This window comes from Artibeus jamaicensis, unplaced genomic scaffold (assembly GCF_021234435.1).
Source record: "Artibeus jamaicensis isolate MK-2021 breed Jamaican fruit bat unplaced genomic scaffold, CSHL_Jam_final contig_2259, whole genome shotgun sequence".
NCBI lineage: Eukaryota > Metazoa > Chordata > Mammalia > Chiroptera > Phyllostomidae > Artibeus > Artibeus jamaicensis.
The window spans coordinates 435,483-451,988 of NW_026521468.1; the positions used below are offsets into that span (position 1 = coordinate 435,483).

General features: G+C 45.1%; 2 protein-coding genes and 1 pseudogene across 2 annotated transcripts; all 3 read right to left on the minus strand.

Annotated features, from left to right (window-relative positions):
- Nucleotides 1–1,981: 1,981 nt before the first annotated feature.
- LOC119037506 (keratin-associated protein 2-3-like) lies at nucleotides 1,982–2,385 on the minus strand (annotated as a pseudogene).
- Nucleotides 2,386–7,976: 5,591 nt separating this feature from the next.
- On the minus strand, nucleotides 7,977–8,381 carry LOC119037507 (keratin-associated protein 2-3-like). Its single transcript, XM_037129721.2, has one exon. It carries the CDS (start codon nucleotides 8,379–8,381, stop codon nucleotides 7,977–7,979), a length of 405 nt encoding a protein of 134 aa, XP_036985616.2.
- A 3,566-nt stretch (nucleotides 8,382–11,947) lies between these two features.
- LOC119037509 (keratin-associated protein 2-3) lies at nucleotides 11,948–12,433 on the minus strand. Its single transcript, XM_037129723.2, has 2 exons — nucleotides 12,214–12,433; nucleotides 11,948–12,120 (listed from the first exon to the last, which is right to left on the minus strand). Exons 1-2 carry the CDS (start codon nucleotides 12,431–12,433, stop codon nucleotides 11,948–11,950), a joined length of 393 nt encoding a protein of 130 aa, XP_036985618.2.
- Between the last annotated feature and the right edge of the window lie 4,073 nt (nucleotides 12,434–16,506).

Genomic DNA, 16,506 nt, shown 5'->3' on the forward strand with positions numbered 1-16,506 from the left:
TTGTGGCCAAAGGAACATATTATTGCTACTTGTGGTACGCTTATTCCTTCCTTCTGACCCTCAATGGAAGCACATCGCTTTTACGAGGTAGAGGTGTTGGTTAGAACAGGGATGGAATTAAAATGTGACTCATGCCAGTGTCAGTAATGACATCCGTGTCATGGGGTAACCAAGACTGTAGGTGTGAAGCTGGAACATGTTTACATGGAATCATTACCTATTGGAAATCAAAACCTTAATAAATCATCTTGTCCAACCACTTAATTTCATAGCTACAGAAACTGACATCATTTTAAAATAAATAGCACATTTATTAAATCCTACTATGCATGAGGCACTAAAGGATTATGCAGAAAGCAAGATCTAATCTGTCTATCTCATATCTTGCTCTAGTGCACAAATCAGTATAGTATTGATAGGGAGGGTTAAGCAAGGAAAATAGTCAAATATAGATTCATTCAATCTCAGAGGTTATGCTAGGAACTACCTTCATTTCCTCTAAGCATCAGTTGATGTTAGAATACTACTGAGTCTAGGGATTCCTGCATTTTGGAGAGGTTAGTGACTTGCTGCATTCACACAGCCAGTACATAGTCAGAAGAGCTGGGTATAAAACTCTTCTGCTTCACTCCCAGATCGGTTCATTTTATTTCATACCATGCTGCTTTCCAGAATCAGTTTGTGTTAGTAAAATTCTTTGCCTTCTCCTTCAAAAATATAACAGCTCAAAAAGGGCTCCTGTTGTGAGAGACACATGTAGGACTAGTGATCACTGGTCCTGGCACCCGCCAAAAATAAAAGAAAAAGAGGAACATGAATATTAGTGGAATGTGAATATTAGTGGAAGGTAGAATACACTGTGGAGTAGTGATTTTAAACACATAGTAAATAAGCATAAATACGTTAAAATTCTTTCCGGTGTCTACTGACCAGAGGAGTTTCCTCCCAAATTGCATGGTCATGTTTGCTTCCTAATTGTTTCTCATTTCTCACATTTGTATTAATTGATATTCCTTTGGGGTATTTAGGTCTCCCGTACCCCTTGTGTCTTCTTTATTCTGTGGCCATCATCTCAGTACAGCTCTCGGTTCGTTTCCGTAGAGTCCTTAGACATCTAGCTTTGGCCCTCTGTTTTTATAAGCAGCAACCACAGGAATGCCCCTGGTGTCTAACTCCCGTCATGCCATTCCCCTGCCTCCAGGCTTTCAACAGCTCCTTAGTGCTCATTGCTTTTCCGGGGGTACGCCTTTGGTTAATATTCAAAGCACACAGATTTTCCAAATTTGCCTTCCACTATTATTCTACACATATCCAGCGCTCCCAGCCAACTACCCTCTGAAGAGCCAGTCTATACCTTATGCAAACCATTTCCATTGTTGAGAATGCCATCTTCCCTGAGATCTGCACCCCCAAATCTTAACCCCTCGAAGTGCTGCTTTCCCCTTCCATCTTTCTTGTACGCCCCGATCAACAGTGCCTTCTCTGTTGATACCATACAGTGCATCGTACTTTTATTTTTCCGTATTCGAATGTTTAGTTGGGTTATTGTCCATTTGATTCACCTTCCTGGAGGTTTCTTGAAGAGGGGAACATTTTTAAGTCAGTTTTAATTTCTTTTATACACAATACCACGTGTAATTTGCAGATGGTAGTTAATCAGCACATTTTTGTTATGTTAAAATTTAATGAGAAAAAATAGAATGAACAAGTAAAACCAAAGCTGTGTTTGCTAGGCCAAAGATGAGTTTATTAGAAAACAAACATGCCACAAAGACCTAAGATATAAGATGGAAAGAAAGAAGTTGCTACTCTTACACAGACTTGAGAACAGCCCAAGTCTTAATAGATGAGTGTGGATTTCCATGCAACCCCCGGCTGACTTGAGAGGTCTTCTGGCTCAGGGAAAGTCTGTTGGGCAAAGAAATTGGAGTATCACTTTTTCAGAAGGTTGATTGCTCGTTCTAGGCAGTTGAGTCACTGCTCAGCAGCAGCAGCAGGGGTAGGTCCTGCAGGTGCTGCGGCAGGGGGCAGGCTGGCAGCAGGGGGGCCGGCAGCAGGGCGCCTGCACACAGATGGGCTGGCAGCAGGTGGAGGCCCAGCAGCAGGGGCGGCAGACCACGGCTGTGCAGGACGTGGGGCAGCAGGCGATGGGCGGCAGCAGCCCTCCTGCAGGCCACAGGGGTCACAGCAGATGGGGCGGCGGCAGGGCTCACAGATGGGGCGTGTACAGCGGGGCACACAGGTCACAGGGCGGCACACTGTGGTCTGGCAGCTGCAGGGGCGGCAGCAGCAGGGGTCCCGGCAGCAGCAGGGCTGGCAGCAGGGCTGGCAGCAGCCTCCCCCACAGATTGAGGAGCAGGTGGAGCCGCAGCAGGATCCGGTCATGGTGGCGTCTGGTTGTGGGCTGGGCGGGACTGGTGAGAGGAGCTGGGTGTTCTCAGGTGTGAATGTGTTCCTTGTGTTGGGGTCCTTTATATACCCTGGCCGGGTACTGATGACCCCTCTCGTTTATCTTTGGGCCAATTAAGTAGAATTTTGACTAATGGTTGCATTGCTCATGCCATAGTCCTGATGTCACTAATGAACCCTTATTGCATCCTAAATATGGGTATATTCATGCTGCTTGTCATCAAACCCCAAGCACTCACAGCCGTTTCAGCTGACAGCAGCTCTCGATGGTCATTTTGAGTAGATAGCATCTGAGGAATCCCAGATAAAATGGATCTGCTATTTTTTAAAGAAATTAACACATGGTATATTGGTTTCTAGAACAATGACTACATTCTTTCTGTGACCCCCAAAAGCTCCCCTAAAAAGCCAACATGTTAATCACACACGATTTAGACATGTCCTTCAGCGTGAATTCCTTGGAAGTGCGTATCACATGAGATAACGGAACGCATGTTTGCCTGAATAGGACTGCAGCTCATATACTTGTATGGGAGGCACAAAACTTTGTTTTTGTAAACCAGGTGAGTATTGGAATACAGCATCCGGGACGGTCACCCATTTTTTATTCCCTTTCTCCTGTTCATGCTGTGTGTACCTCTGGTCCTTCTCATCACAAAATGCTCATCTTATCTCCGAGACATGACTCTTTTTTTGCCTAAGATACCTTTAGTTTTATTTTTTATTGTTATTCTATTACAATTGCTGCAATTTCCCCCCCTTTGCCCTCCTCCGCCCAGCCCACTCTTCCTCTCCCACCATCAATCCCTACACTATTGTCCATGTCCATGGGTCACTCATACATGTTCTTTGACTAGTCCCTTCCCCTTCTTTCCACCATTATTCCCCTCCCCCCTCCCCTCTGGTTGCTGTCAGTCTGTTCCATGTGTCCATGCCTCTGGTTCTATTTTGCTCATGAGTTTATTTTGTTCATTAGATTCCTCTTATAGGTGAGATCATGTAGTATTTGTCTTTCACTGCCTGGCATACTTCACTTAGCATAATGCTCTCCAGTTCCATCCATGCTGTTGCAAAAGATAGTTCTTTCTTTCTGCTGCTTAGTATTCCATTGTGTAAAGGTACCAGTTTTTTTATTCACTCATTTACTGATGGGCGCTTGGGCTGTTTCCAGCACTTGGCTATTGTAAACAGTGCTGCCATGAACATAGGGTGCATAGGTTCTTTCGAGTTGGTGATTTGGGATTCTTAGGGTATATTCCCAGCAGTGGAATTGACAGGTCAAAAGGCAGTTCCATTTTTAGTTTTCTGAGGAAATTCCGTACTGTTTTCCACAGTGGCTGCACCAGTCCGCATTCCCACCAGCAGTGCACTGGGGTTCCCTTTTCTCCACATCCTCTCCAGCACTTGTTGTTTGTGGATTTATCGATGGTAGCCATTCCGACAGGTGTGAAGTGGTATCTCATTGTGGTTTTAATTTTTATCTCTCTGATGGCCAGTGGTGCCGAGCATCCTTTCATATGTCTGTGGGTCATCTATAGAAACATGTCATTTTTTTATACTTGTTTTTTTCTGTGTATGTGATAGAGAAGAATGTCATGAAAAGTGTTTTCTTAATTGACCTTGACCTGGTGCTGTGACTAAGAAGTGACCAGATGGAGGTTTTCAACCCACATTGCAAACATGCACAGAACACTGTGTGGAGGAAGTGCGTTGGGAGGCCACGCCGTCGCTCCGTGAGGGCTCTGCCAGGAGCGTGCTGGACTTGCTTCCTCCGGAAGCACCGGCAGAGGCGGTTAAGGAATTGCATGGGAACAGTCTCCTTGCTTTTCTTTTCTACCCCTCCTATTGTTCACCAGACAGATTTCTGGGTCACTTCAGGATCATTCTCATTATTTAAAAGAATGTGCCTTGGGCCCCAGGAGCTAAAGTTCCCTAAATGGAATTTCAAACACAATTTGAAGACTTTGTAAAGAATGTAAATTGACTAAACATACAGTCACAGCTGGGGAGACAGAGGAGGGAGAAATAAAGCATCGTTCTCATCTCTGAGGGCCTTGACTCACCCATATTTTCCATTCTTTCCCTTGTCTGTGGACATCTGTGATCTTTTCAAAGCAGTGACCAGAGCCTACATTAAAACAAACAAACAAACAAATGAAAAAAAATCTTTTATATTCTGCTTTCTTCCCCCACCTAGATTTATTAAGATATAATTGACACATAATACTGAATAAGTAAGATGTATATTGGGATGATCTGACACATGTCTATTGCAGAATGGTCACTGAAATAGGGTTAATTAACATATCCTTCACTTCACATGATTATTTTATTGTTATGGTGAGAACATTGAAGTTCTCCTTTCCTAGCACACAATACAGGCTTGTTAATTACAGCCACCGCACCGTGCAGTTAGGTCCCCAGAACCTCTTCATCTCACAGCTGGAAGCTTGTGCCCTTTGGCGAGCATCTCACCCTCTCTCCTACACCTCAGCCCCTGGTGACCACCTTTTATGCTCCATTTCTCTGAGTTCTATGGTTTTGATTCCACATGTAAGTGAGATCGTACAGTGTCTGGCTCTGTCTGACTTATTTCACTTACTGTAATGCCCCAAAAGCCCATCCACAGTGTCCAACATGGCAGACTTCCTTTTTATGGCTGATAATATTTCGTAGTGTGTGTGTGTACATCTATAGATGGAGCTATGCCTCCCTCATTTTTAAATCTGTGTATCTGTCATTAGATGTGTAGGTTGAGTCCGTGCCTTGGCTATTGTGAGTAATGCTCTACTTAACACGTGAGTGAAGGGGTCTGTGCTGGATCATGTGGTAGCTCCATTTTTAACTTTTTTGGAGGAATCTCCATACTCTTTTCCACAGTGGCTGCATCCATTTACAATCCCACCGGCAGCGCATAGAGTCCCCTTTTCTCCACATCCTCTCCTCACCAGCGTTTGCTCTCTCTCTCTCTGACTAGCTTTTCTAACAGGTGTGAGATTATATCACCTCTTGGTGCTGGTTTGCATTCTCCTGACGATTAGTAACGCTGAGCACCTTCCTGTGTACTTGTTGGCCGTCTACAGGTTTCTTCGGAAAAATGTCCATCCAAGTCCTCTGCTCATTTTTTCATTGGATCGATTCCCTTTTTGCTATTGAGTTGTAGGAGCTTCTTATTTATTTGAGATATTAACCCCTTATCAGATATGCGGTTTGCACAATTCTCTCCCTTTCAGTAGTTTGCCTTTTCGTTTGGCTGACTGTGTCTTTGGCTGTGCAGAAGCTTAGTTGGATGTAGCCCCACTTGCTGGTTTTTGCCTTTCTTGCTTGTGCTTTGCTCTTCCAGGCACATTTTATGGTAATCAGTATTTCTCGTTGCTGGGAGTTCTTCATCATGATCACATTCCATGTAAAGGGAACCTCTTCCAAAGATACGTAACACATCAGTTTAACAAGCCTAATTTCTCTACTCTAAACATGTCTGGCCAAAATATCCTAAAGAGAATTTCCCTTCTCCTTTATACAAGATACACAAGGATAGAGTCCAGGAGTCCCTCAGCAAGAGATTCTAGCATTTATTCAATCTAAGACACTCATCCCCACCCCCCACAGGCAAAATTTATTTCCAGCCAGAGAAAATATGGGTCATGTCTTAATAATTTATGCCACGGGAGTCTGTGATTTGACACTAGAGGTGGGGCATATGCTGTTTTCTGATGCCACTTAACCCTAAAACTGGATGACACCCACTGAGAACCTTGCCACTTACTGGCTGTGTGTCCTTGGGCTATGGGGTATAGTAACAGTACGTACCAGGGCTGTAGTGAGCATTCAGTGAGATAATGTTTGTCCAGCACTGAGAACAGAACAGTGCCTGGCAGTTAGCGTCTTGTATTGGTTAAGTAATTAAACATGCAGGGTTCAGCACAAATAGCGCCCCTTTTTTACTACAAAATCTTTTATTACAAAATCATAAGCATGTCATTCTGTAACATAATATCACACTCAAGCACACCATATGACATTTTAGGGGAAATGTTCAAATTAAAACTGTAAATTATTACACCCATATGATTACACTACCAACCACACTCGCATGGGCGTTACTTCTGCCAAACGCTGTATATGTTCATATTTAAATTTATTATTAATAAAATATAAAGAAGAAAATGAATATTGTTTCTAGTTACTCTTAGATTTTCTTGTAAAATGTTCCAAATTTTTTAAGGCAAACACATACCTAAAGCATGCATCTAGGCATGCAGAACACATTTTCCCACAAAATAGTTGAATATTTTATAGCCTACATATATGGTAGGGCAATTATATGATGTTAAAGGTTTATAGTCTTCCACTATTTTTGGCATTTCTTCTATATTTATATTGTTTATAGTATGTACAAGTTGACCTTTTTTCTATGCATACCTCCTCTCCCTGGGTGGATTAAATCCTCTTTGAAACAGGAACCCTGTTTTATGTCTTTCTGTTCCCTCAGGACAATAAAAGCTTAATGCTTTTATCATAGTAGATATTTAACAAATGCATGTAGATTGACAACAATCAATTAATTTGCTTGGAAAATGCCGTTTGTGTCCAATTCCTGAGTACAAAGGCGAACAGCCCTTGAGAGTCAATGTGGATGTAATGTCCGCAGGAGTCAACACTGTGAATAACATTCTAAATAACAGTGTACCACCCAGGCAGAGTGCATGTTCAAAGAGAAGTTCAACTTGGCCACGAAGGACAAGACAGTTCCTCTGGGCAGAGGAACTGCACTAAGAGGGAGCGTTTGACGTAAAGGCTTGACACTGGGGGCCTTGGCTTCCCCTGGGTTTTTCCTGAGCATTGCTGATTATAATTACATCATGGTTATATTAGTAACCACTAATTTTTTATTACTTATTGCTCCTCAGCTTCAAAATCAGGTGACTGGCCAGATGTCACTGTAGGTTGCTCCTACCTCCAACATGCCAGGCTCTTCCTTCTGTGCTCGCGGGAGTCAGGTCAGTGGATGCACCCTCTGCCTGGGAATGTGCGTGTCCAAGGGTCGGCCCAGATGTGGCCTCCTTACCGGTCGTTTCGAGGGTGTTTTGTGAGTCTGGAGTAGTGAGCACAAGTGACTCTGCATGTGTGATGAGAACACAGCCCCGCCCACCTGCTCACTCAGCTCTGTGGCCCCTGAATGCTGTTCAAAGGATAATAGGAAAACTAACCAGATTTAGATGACTGTATAAAACAATATAAGAGGATTATTTGGCATTTTCTTTGATGACCTCAAGGCAAAACAGAGAGACAGAATCTCCTGAAAGGAAATATCACAAAGACCAGGAGTTTTGTGCTGAGAGTACAAAGTTTATTAGAAAACAGACAACATGAGTTACCAGGGCCTTAAGAAGACAGGGGATTCTTGAACAGTAGTTAGCCAGGAAAGGTGTCTTCGGTGCCTATTAAAACCTAGTTTGAAGAGATGAGAAACTTTCTCAAGGAAGGGCTTGTTGTTCTGCAGTGAAGCTAAGGGACAGCAGGTGGACCCGGCCACCTATTGGGGACACTTAGGGATGATGTACCGCTCAGCAGCAGCAGCAGGGGTAGGTCCTGCAGGTGCTGCGGCAGGGGGCAGGCTGGCAGCAGGGGGGCCGGCAGCAGGGCGCCTGCACACAGATGGGCTGGCAGCAGGTGGAGGCCCAGCAGCAGGGGCGGCAGACCACGGCCGTGCAGGACGTGGGGCAGCAGGCGATGGGGCGGCAGCAGCCCTCCTGCAGGCCACAGGGGTCACAGCAGATGGGGCGGCGGCAGGGCTCACAGATGGGGCGTGTACAGCGGGGCACACAGGTCACAGGGCGGCACACTGTGGTCTGGCAGCTGCAGGGGCGGCAGCAGCAGGGGTCCCGGCAGCAGCAGGGCTGGCAGCAGGGCTGGCAGCAGCCTCCCCCACAGATTGAGGAGCAGGTGGAACCACAGCAGGATCCGGTCATGGTGGCGTCTGGGTCTAGGCTGGGCAAACTGGTGAGAGGAGCTGGGTGTTCTCAGGTATGAATGTGTTCCTTGTGTTGGGGCCCTTTATATACCCTACCCAGGACATAGGGCCACTTCCTTGTTTTTGTTTGCTTATTTATTTATTTTTTGCAATGGCACTGGTTGGTTAGTAAGTTCTCTAGATCCTTTTTCAGGTGCTCGGATACATAGGAAAGACTCTTTGTTTTCCTTATTCAATAAACACTCATTATATTTTTCTATTAATGGCTCAAATATGAACTTAATGACCCTAACTTCAAAGTCTCCAATTATCTTTGTAATTTAGTGATGCGTTTACCAACCGGTGCCGTGATAGCTCGCATACTCTTCGGACTACTTACTAACAGTGGAAGCGAATTCCCCAAGTTTGAGTATCCTTTCGCCCCTTCTGGGCAAAATGAGTTCGGGAAAAATACTGTGTTACGGAGGTGTGTTAAAAGTCACGGTTGATCAGTAAAAGAAGAATTTTTCACTGTACTTTTTGGAGCTTTGGGATTGCGTCTTAGTAGAGCTCTACCATCGGTATTCCTTTTTGTTGTTGTTCTCATTTTAAAAATGTTGGAAAAGTACACAGAACATAAAATTTACTATCTTAACCATTTTTATGTATGCAGTTCATTGGCATTAAATACATTCCTAGTATTGTGCAATCGTTAGCGCCCTCCATGTCCAGCACCCTTTTCTCTTGCACACCTGAAACTCTGTACCCATTACACAGCATCTGTCCCTGACTGCCTCTCTCTGGCTCCTGGCTACCACCAGTGTGCTTTATTTTTAAACAATTATCTGCTTTTTTCTCCCAAACCCAGTCTATGGTAACCACCATTCCATTACAAATTTGGCTTTTTTTTTGGGGGGGGGGGCGTAGATTACCTGCTCATTAATTGTCATAATTAAATTTTTTCATAGCAAGGTGAATTTCATTATTTATAATCTTCATGATAGCCAGTATCACTGAGTTCTAATTCTGTTCCAAGCATTATGCAAAATAAATAAATTTATTCTTTTGTAACAGTCTTATGAGGTAGGTGTTATTGTCGTCCTCATTTTATACACAAGGAACCAGATAAGAGACTTGCCTGAAGTCATACACTCTGCAGCATCGGAACCAATAATTATTCCAAAAACGTCTGTAGAAACATTTATTTGTCAGCCCAAGAAGCTGAAGATTGGAGTGGTGGGTGTCACATTCCTTGTCGCTAAGTAATGTCTGTTTTATTTGGGGAATTTTAACAGTGAATTTATTTTTTAATAGTTGTTCTTTGTGAAATGGCTAATTCTCAGAGTCACCTGACAGGACTCTATGTCTTACCAGTATCCTCAGGAATTGGAAGAATTACCTCCCCCACGGCCTTCCCAAAACTCTGGAACATGCCATCAGGAGGTAGTATAGATGATAACGTTGGACATAACTGGTTGGCCCTGGGGCACTGTGAACAAAGCCACGACCTATGTGAAGGTGGCCGTCTGCCAGCATGACAAAGCCCCGGGTGGTGACCCCAGCCGGAGGTGGTCTCTAGACTCCCTCCATTCTCACCCTGGTGCCTCTCGCCCCACTGTCCCCCCCCCCGCCCCCCCGTGCTGTGCTGGCGTTTCTTCCTGCCCCCGGAACCAGCTCTGATATCCAGTCATTTCACACTCTCAGAGCCTGAGGAGAACCCCGTCACTCAGCGATTTGGTAGCTTCTGCCTCTCTGGATTCGCTCGGTCCTGACCCTTGGCTCTCCAGCGAAGCCTGCTCTAGGTCTGTAGTTGAAGGCTCCCTTCAGGCCTTCCTCTTGCCCCGCCTGCTGGCACGGTCCTTGCAGCCTACCCGATCCGCACAGCCACCGTGGCTAACCGGGGCGCGGAGTTACTGCGGAGGCACAGGCGACCCAGTAACAACGGTGAGCCTGGGAGAAAACAAAACGGTCTGTGTCTGAGAAAATACTGAAAGATGAGGAAGTCTCTAGAAGGCTAATAAGAAAAATTCTGGGATGAAGAAAAACAGATGAAATGAGACATGTTTTAAAATGCTGGTCAAGAATACGCAGAAGGAAATTGGACAGGCGAGCCTATCCATTGGTAAACTGCTAAACTCTCAGTAAAGAGAAAACACCACTGTACATGTACTGACAAGACTAAGCTTGTCAGTTTTATTGTTTTCTTACAATAAAGCTGACAAGCCTTGTCAGGCTCATTGTTTTATTAGAAGAATGCATGTGTCCAGCATGGTTGTAGGTGGGGTGGAGTCTGTCTCCTCCAACCCTTAGAGCTTATTCGATGCTTCAACAAGTAGTTTCTGATTATACGCTATGTGTTGAATAGTGTGCAGCTCAGTGGGAATCTAGTAGTGAGCAAAGTCAGTTCAGATCCAGACCTTCCCCAAGCCGGTCCTGCGTGCCCGCCCTCGCTGGGCAGGTAGATGTGCCCAGGAATACAGGCAGCATGTCCCACAAAACCATTACAGATTGGACGTTGGGAACTAGCTACATGTTTCTCAGGAAAACAATAATAGTTCATTTCCTGGCCAGCCTAAAAGTGTTTAACAACAACAACGCATCCAGTGTGCATTTATGTTATCACTATCTTGGGTGCATTAACGTTGTTTAATGGGAAAATTATTTAGAGTTTGAAATCGGAGTGGTTCCAGCCAAAGTACATTTCTCTCCATCAGCTCAGCAGCAGTGACCCCACTGGAATTCGAACTGGCCGTGATGGTGCTGGTCGGAGCCATGGAAAAAGCTGGAAGGCGGTTCTTCCAGCACAGGTGTTCAGTCATTAGGGATTCCCAGGGACCAACTGACATGAGTCACCCAGCACTTTTCCAATTCAGGAAAGACATGGGCTCTTCCCCCTTGTCAAGTGGGCCGATGATTCACCAGTTGCTCACAATTACAGAGAGACCCGCTGAAGGCTCTGCACCCCTCGGCATCACCACAAAACCTGCAGCTTGAAATATGACAGTACTTAGTCAGAGGTGTTCTGAATTATTTGAACTGCTATTAAAATGATTGATTTTTTTCACCGGAATTGTTCCTAAGGCTGAAAAATGGTCAGGGAGAATCCTTTGTCCTTTGGTTCTTTTGATTCTGCATACCATAACTCAAGCTAATTATACGTTTTTGAAGATTATGGTTAATAAGCAGTAAAGAGAAACAGATTTGCTTCCCAGAAATATAATTTTATTATTTTACCGTGCAGAATGCCAGCATGAGTGTAACCTTGTTTGGGAAAAATACCCCATCTTGAAGCAGTAGAGGAGGGATGCTGAGCCAGTGGCCTGGAGTGCCACTCAAGAGGGATTTTGGTCTTTGTTCACTCATTTTATTCAAGCCAAGAACTCACATGATGAAAACTGGAATTTTTCTAAAGATTATTAAAGAGGGCCAGATAGCTGCATAATTATGTGGAAATGAATAGACGGTCACTGCTGAGTTAGTTTGAAGAGCAAGGAGGTTGCAAAGGTGTTATCTCTCATCTGATTTATCAGGGGTGGGAAGAGTTTTTCCATTTATGAACACCCTGAATGTGTCCTATTGGGCTGCTCAGCAGCAGCAGCAGGGGGAGGTCCTGCAGGTGCTGCGGCAGGGGGCAGGCTGGCAGCAGGGGGGCCGGCAGCAGGGCGCCTGCACACAGATGGGCTGGCAGCAGGTGGAGGCCCAGCAGCAGGGGCGGCAGACCACGGCCGTGCAGGACGTGGGGCAGCAGGTGATGGGGCAGCAGCAGCCCTCCTGCAGGCCACAGGGGTCACAGCAGATCCGGTGGCGACAGAACACGGCCGTGCAGGACGTGGGGCAGCAGGCGATGGGGCGGCAGCAGCCCTCCTGCAGGCCACAGGGGTCACAGCAGATGGGGCGGCGGCAGGGCTCACAGATGGGGCGTGTACAGCGGGGCACACAGGTCACAGGGCGGCACACTGTGGTCTGGCAGCTGCAGGGGCGGCAGCAGCAGGGGTCCCTGCAGCAGCAGGGCTGGCAGCAGCCTCCCCCACAGACTGAGGAGCAGGTGGAGCCGCAGCAGGAGCCGGTCATGGTGGCGTCTGGGTCTGGGCTGGGCGGGACTGGTGAGAGGAGCTGGGTGTTCTCAGGGGCGAATGTGTTCCTTGTGTTGGGGTCCTTTATATACCCTGGCCAGGTGCTGATGACCCCTAGGACACAAGGTCATTTCCTAAAGTTGTGGTTGCCCATTGACACGAGAACTCAGGATTGGTGGATTCAGTGGCTGAGGCAGCCATTCCAACATCACTATAGGATGCCTTCCTTTCTTCCTGCTTTTCCCTTGAAATGAATCCCTGATGATTTATATCTTCTGAGAAATTACTCATTGAATAGCTGGTTTTCCAGACCATGTGACAAGATGAAAGTTTGAAATATCCAGTAGTGTCCAGTATTGCCTCCCTCATGCTTTCCCCTTTGTCCACTGTCCATCACTGAGTGTGAGACCATAATGTTCACAGGCTGATTTCTTGTGATGAATCAGTAATTTCTAAAACAGGACAAAACAAAACTAAAATGGCTCATAAAAGACGTGCACCCAGTCTGCTATGAGAAGAATGGTGCAGTGTTTCTGGGAAACTACATGTTGCCTCCCCTTGTTGATGTGGAAATAGCCACCCAAACCACCTGCTGTTATAGGCCATTAGCGTTGGCTTATTGCTCATGGGTAATGAGACACTTGCTATGTAAATAGTGCTGTGCTGTTGGAGATGGAGAGGGAAGAGAAAGAAAAACCATTTTAAGTGGTTTCTGATCGCAGTAATTACAAATTTAGGAAGTCAGGACAAAGGCATATAAAGCAATGGAAGGAGAAGAAATTTTCATGGGACACTAAGGCCACACTAAATGTGGATTTTACTGATATTGCTGTGCCTTTTTGAATGATCCTCCCAGGGTCTTAGGAATAAAATTTGAATTGGGGCATTTCCTGCTTTGTAGGTGTGATATAAGTCCGTGTATTGAGTTCTGCAAAGTATATTGAAAATATTTGTAAAGAAATCAATTACATTTCTGGAGTAGATGCTTGCGGTGGACCCTGTCTAGCAGAGTCCACCTGTTGTGGCTGATGACAAGAATAGATGCATAGGTGACAACAGTCCTATGTGGAAAAAGGGAGCAGACACAACGACTCTCTCAAGGGGAGAGTGCCTATGGGTGCCTTGGCCACCCCCTCAAGAGGGGAGCACCTCAACCCTCGCCTAGACAGGCTTTTACTGTTTTCCTGGGGTCTTACATCAGAGAAAGATTTATTATCTATTACATAGAATATTATTGTCTACATTTTAGGTACAATCAAGAAAATGAAAATAACATGCAGAGGGGAATGGCAATGAGCTGATTAGCTCTGTCTTTGGGAAAACTCAGACATGCCTTGGAAATTACCTTGAAGACAGACAATACGTATTTGTTGTTTTAGACCAGGGTGAGGGAGTTTTAGCAAGAGCAAGCATAACAGTCTGTATGCATTTTCTAGGCCTGATTCCCACAGGAAAACTCGGTTTGAAGGTCTGACTCCTGCCCACCACTTTGGTTCTGTAGGTTTTCCATGCAAAGCTGAGTCACATTTGCTAGGCCAAGACAAACCGGTCCCCTACAGATGCTTAGATTTGTTGTTTTGATTGCTTGTGAAGGGTGAAGTTGGGCTTCTGAAAAAGGCAAGGGGAATTAAGTGAACGGAGGACTCATAAAATGGCTTTGTCTTTTTTAGCCTCAGCTGGAAAAATGGGGGGACTGAAAGTAAATTTACAAATTGAAAGGTTGGTTGAAGAGAACATTGTCCAAATGTCACTGATGACGGTGAGACCAAATGTGTCTCCGGAGTATGTTTTGTTTGGTGTGATCAGTTTTAAATACACTCTTTGGTCCCCCAGGGTCCTAGTCCTCGAGGTCCTTGGCCTTCGTGGATCGTTTTGCTGTCTCAGTTTTTGGAAGCCAGATTTGTGAAACGGTGTCTGAGTCCCACAGACGAAAGAGTGTCAGACGGTTAACGTGCCACAGGCCTCCTGCTGAGAATAAACGCTGAGCGATGGTGGACTCCGAGCCTTTTCTCAGCTCTGAGTCACGTCAAAGTGGTGAATGTGTAGCAGCAGTTATCACACATTCTGCCCCATTTAGTGAGATAAATGAAGAACTTGCTTGATTTATGGTTTCACATATTGTTATTTGGCTTAGAACATGTACAGAGATCCAAACACTAGGAATAGGAATATATGTTATTTCATTCACTTTAAACAAAAAGACATGGTACTAAGAGAGCCTGTATTTTCAACTTACAGACTGTCAAACTGCTGTCTGGAGTCACCTCAGTAAGAAGGGAGCATCCCACCCACTGTGGCCTGGCCAGGGTCATTGTCACCCTAACCCAGATAAGCAGCCCCAATATCCAACCCACAGGCAGAGTTTCAGGTAAGAGATTTTCAGATGTGAGATTTGCCTTCATCTCAGCTCTTCAGTTTCCCAAGAAAGGGGGACCTCAGTGCTTTTCACAGGCCAGTCCTGATGTTAATTCTTTTGCACAAAGCCCTGGTTTGCTTTGAGTCTATCAAAACACTGTTTTATGTGATTTCACCTAAGTCCACTATTTCTCAAATTCCAGCAGAAACCTTTTCTGTTCCCTTGTGTGGTGGCTCTGTGCTGCATGGTTTCCATTGCTGCAGCACACTGAGGGACCTAAGACAACGGATGTGTCCCTGGTCTTCATCACGGGGGCTTTTTGGGTGACATCATTCAAATTGCAGGTTCTGCAAGAGTGCAATTACCAGAATGGGAGCAAGCAAATGCTGACCATGCTGGTGATAAAATGTAGGATTTTTGTGGTTAGATTGAAAAAGACTGTAGTGTGAATGACTGTGTGCTGGCCATGCTCAGACCATGCTCTCGTCTTAACAGCTTTGCAAGTTTTTGTTGTTGTTAGAAACCAGTCTGGGGGGGCCCTGCATGTTAGGAAATTTTCAAAATCCTGCAAACAGAATATGCATTCCCTAGTCTCCAAAATAATCTTTTAAATATCCTCCGATCCTAAGAGTCAGAAATGGGGATGGGGAAGATTAACAGGAGGAGGAGGAAGGGAAAGACCAAGAAGGACCTAGATCCTTTCTCCACCACTCAGCAACTGCGTGACTTAGAGCAAGGGCTGCCCTCGGCCAGCCCCAGTGACCTTGTCTGTGAAATGGCAAGAATCTCCATGGGCCACGTGTACGAGAACATCTGTACCAACTTGGAAGACAAAAAGAGATGGCTGTCATTAATTGAGAAGAGAAAATATTTCAGCTGGAAAAGACAGAAAACTCTAGATAATCAGGAAACCAGTGGGGTTTATTTCTGGGATTTAAAAAGGAACTATCTCTTCTAAGTGGCTTCGATATTCATCTGCCTAAAGCCAGATGAGGCTAAACCAGGTCATCTTCTGAAGTCTCTCACAGCCTTGAGCTGTTCAGTTCCTTTGGGTGGTTCAGGATGAGAGGCAACGTCCATCAGATGCACGCGTGTTCCCCAGCTCTTCTTGGCTCCTAGTGCTAAACCCCTACTCGTAAACCCTGTAATCTAGGACTCACCCTGTGGACTTGTAGATCAGCTTTAAAGAGCCCATTCATTATAAGACAGCCTCAATCTGATGATGAGGTTTTTGACCTTCTTTAGTATATTTATTAGAAAATTTGTTTCTGCTACTGGATGTGAACTATCCTGAAAAACCAAAAAAAAAGGGGGGGGTGCTTTGCTGAACACTTTCCCACTCTCAGTGACATGGTATGTAATAAATAGCACATCTTTTGAGCCTGTTCGATACAGTGATGCTCAGATGTACAACAAGGAATATAAATGAATGGTGCTTGGTGCTTCCTAGGTGCCAGGCATTCAACATACATAAAGTCATCTCACTTTCCCAGCAATCTGCATGGATGAATATTAGTTTTCCCATTTTGCAGATGAGAAAACCTAAGGGTGAGAGAAGTTAAGTTGTACTAGATGCTGAAGTTTTTGCTCTAAGTAAATATCTACCTTTTAGAATTCTTGTCCTAGAGACAATCCCCATCTAATGTAGTTTGAGTCAACAAATAGAAATTAATTACCAACTCTGTTCTAAACATTGAGCTCAGTACTGAGAGCTA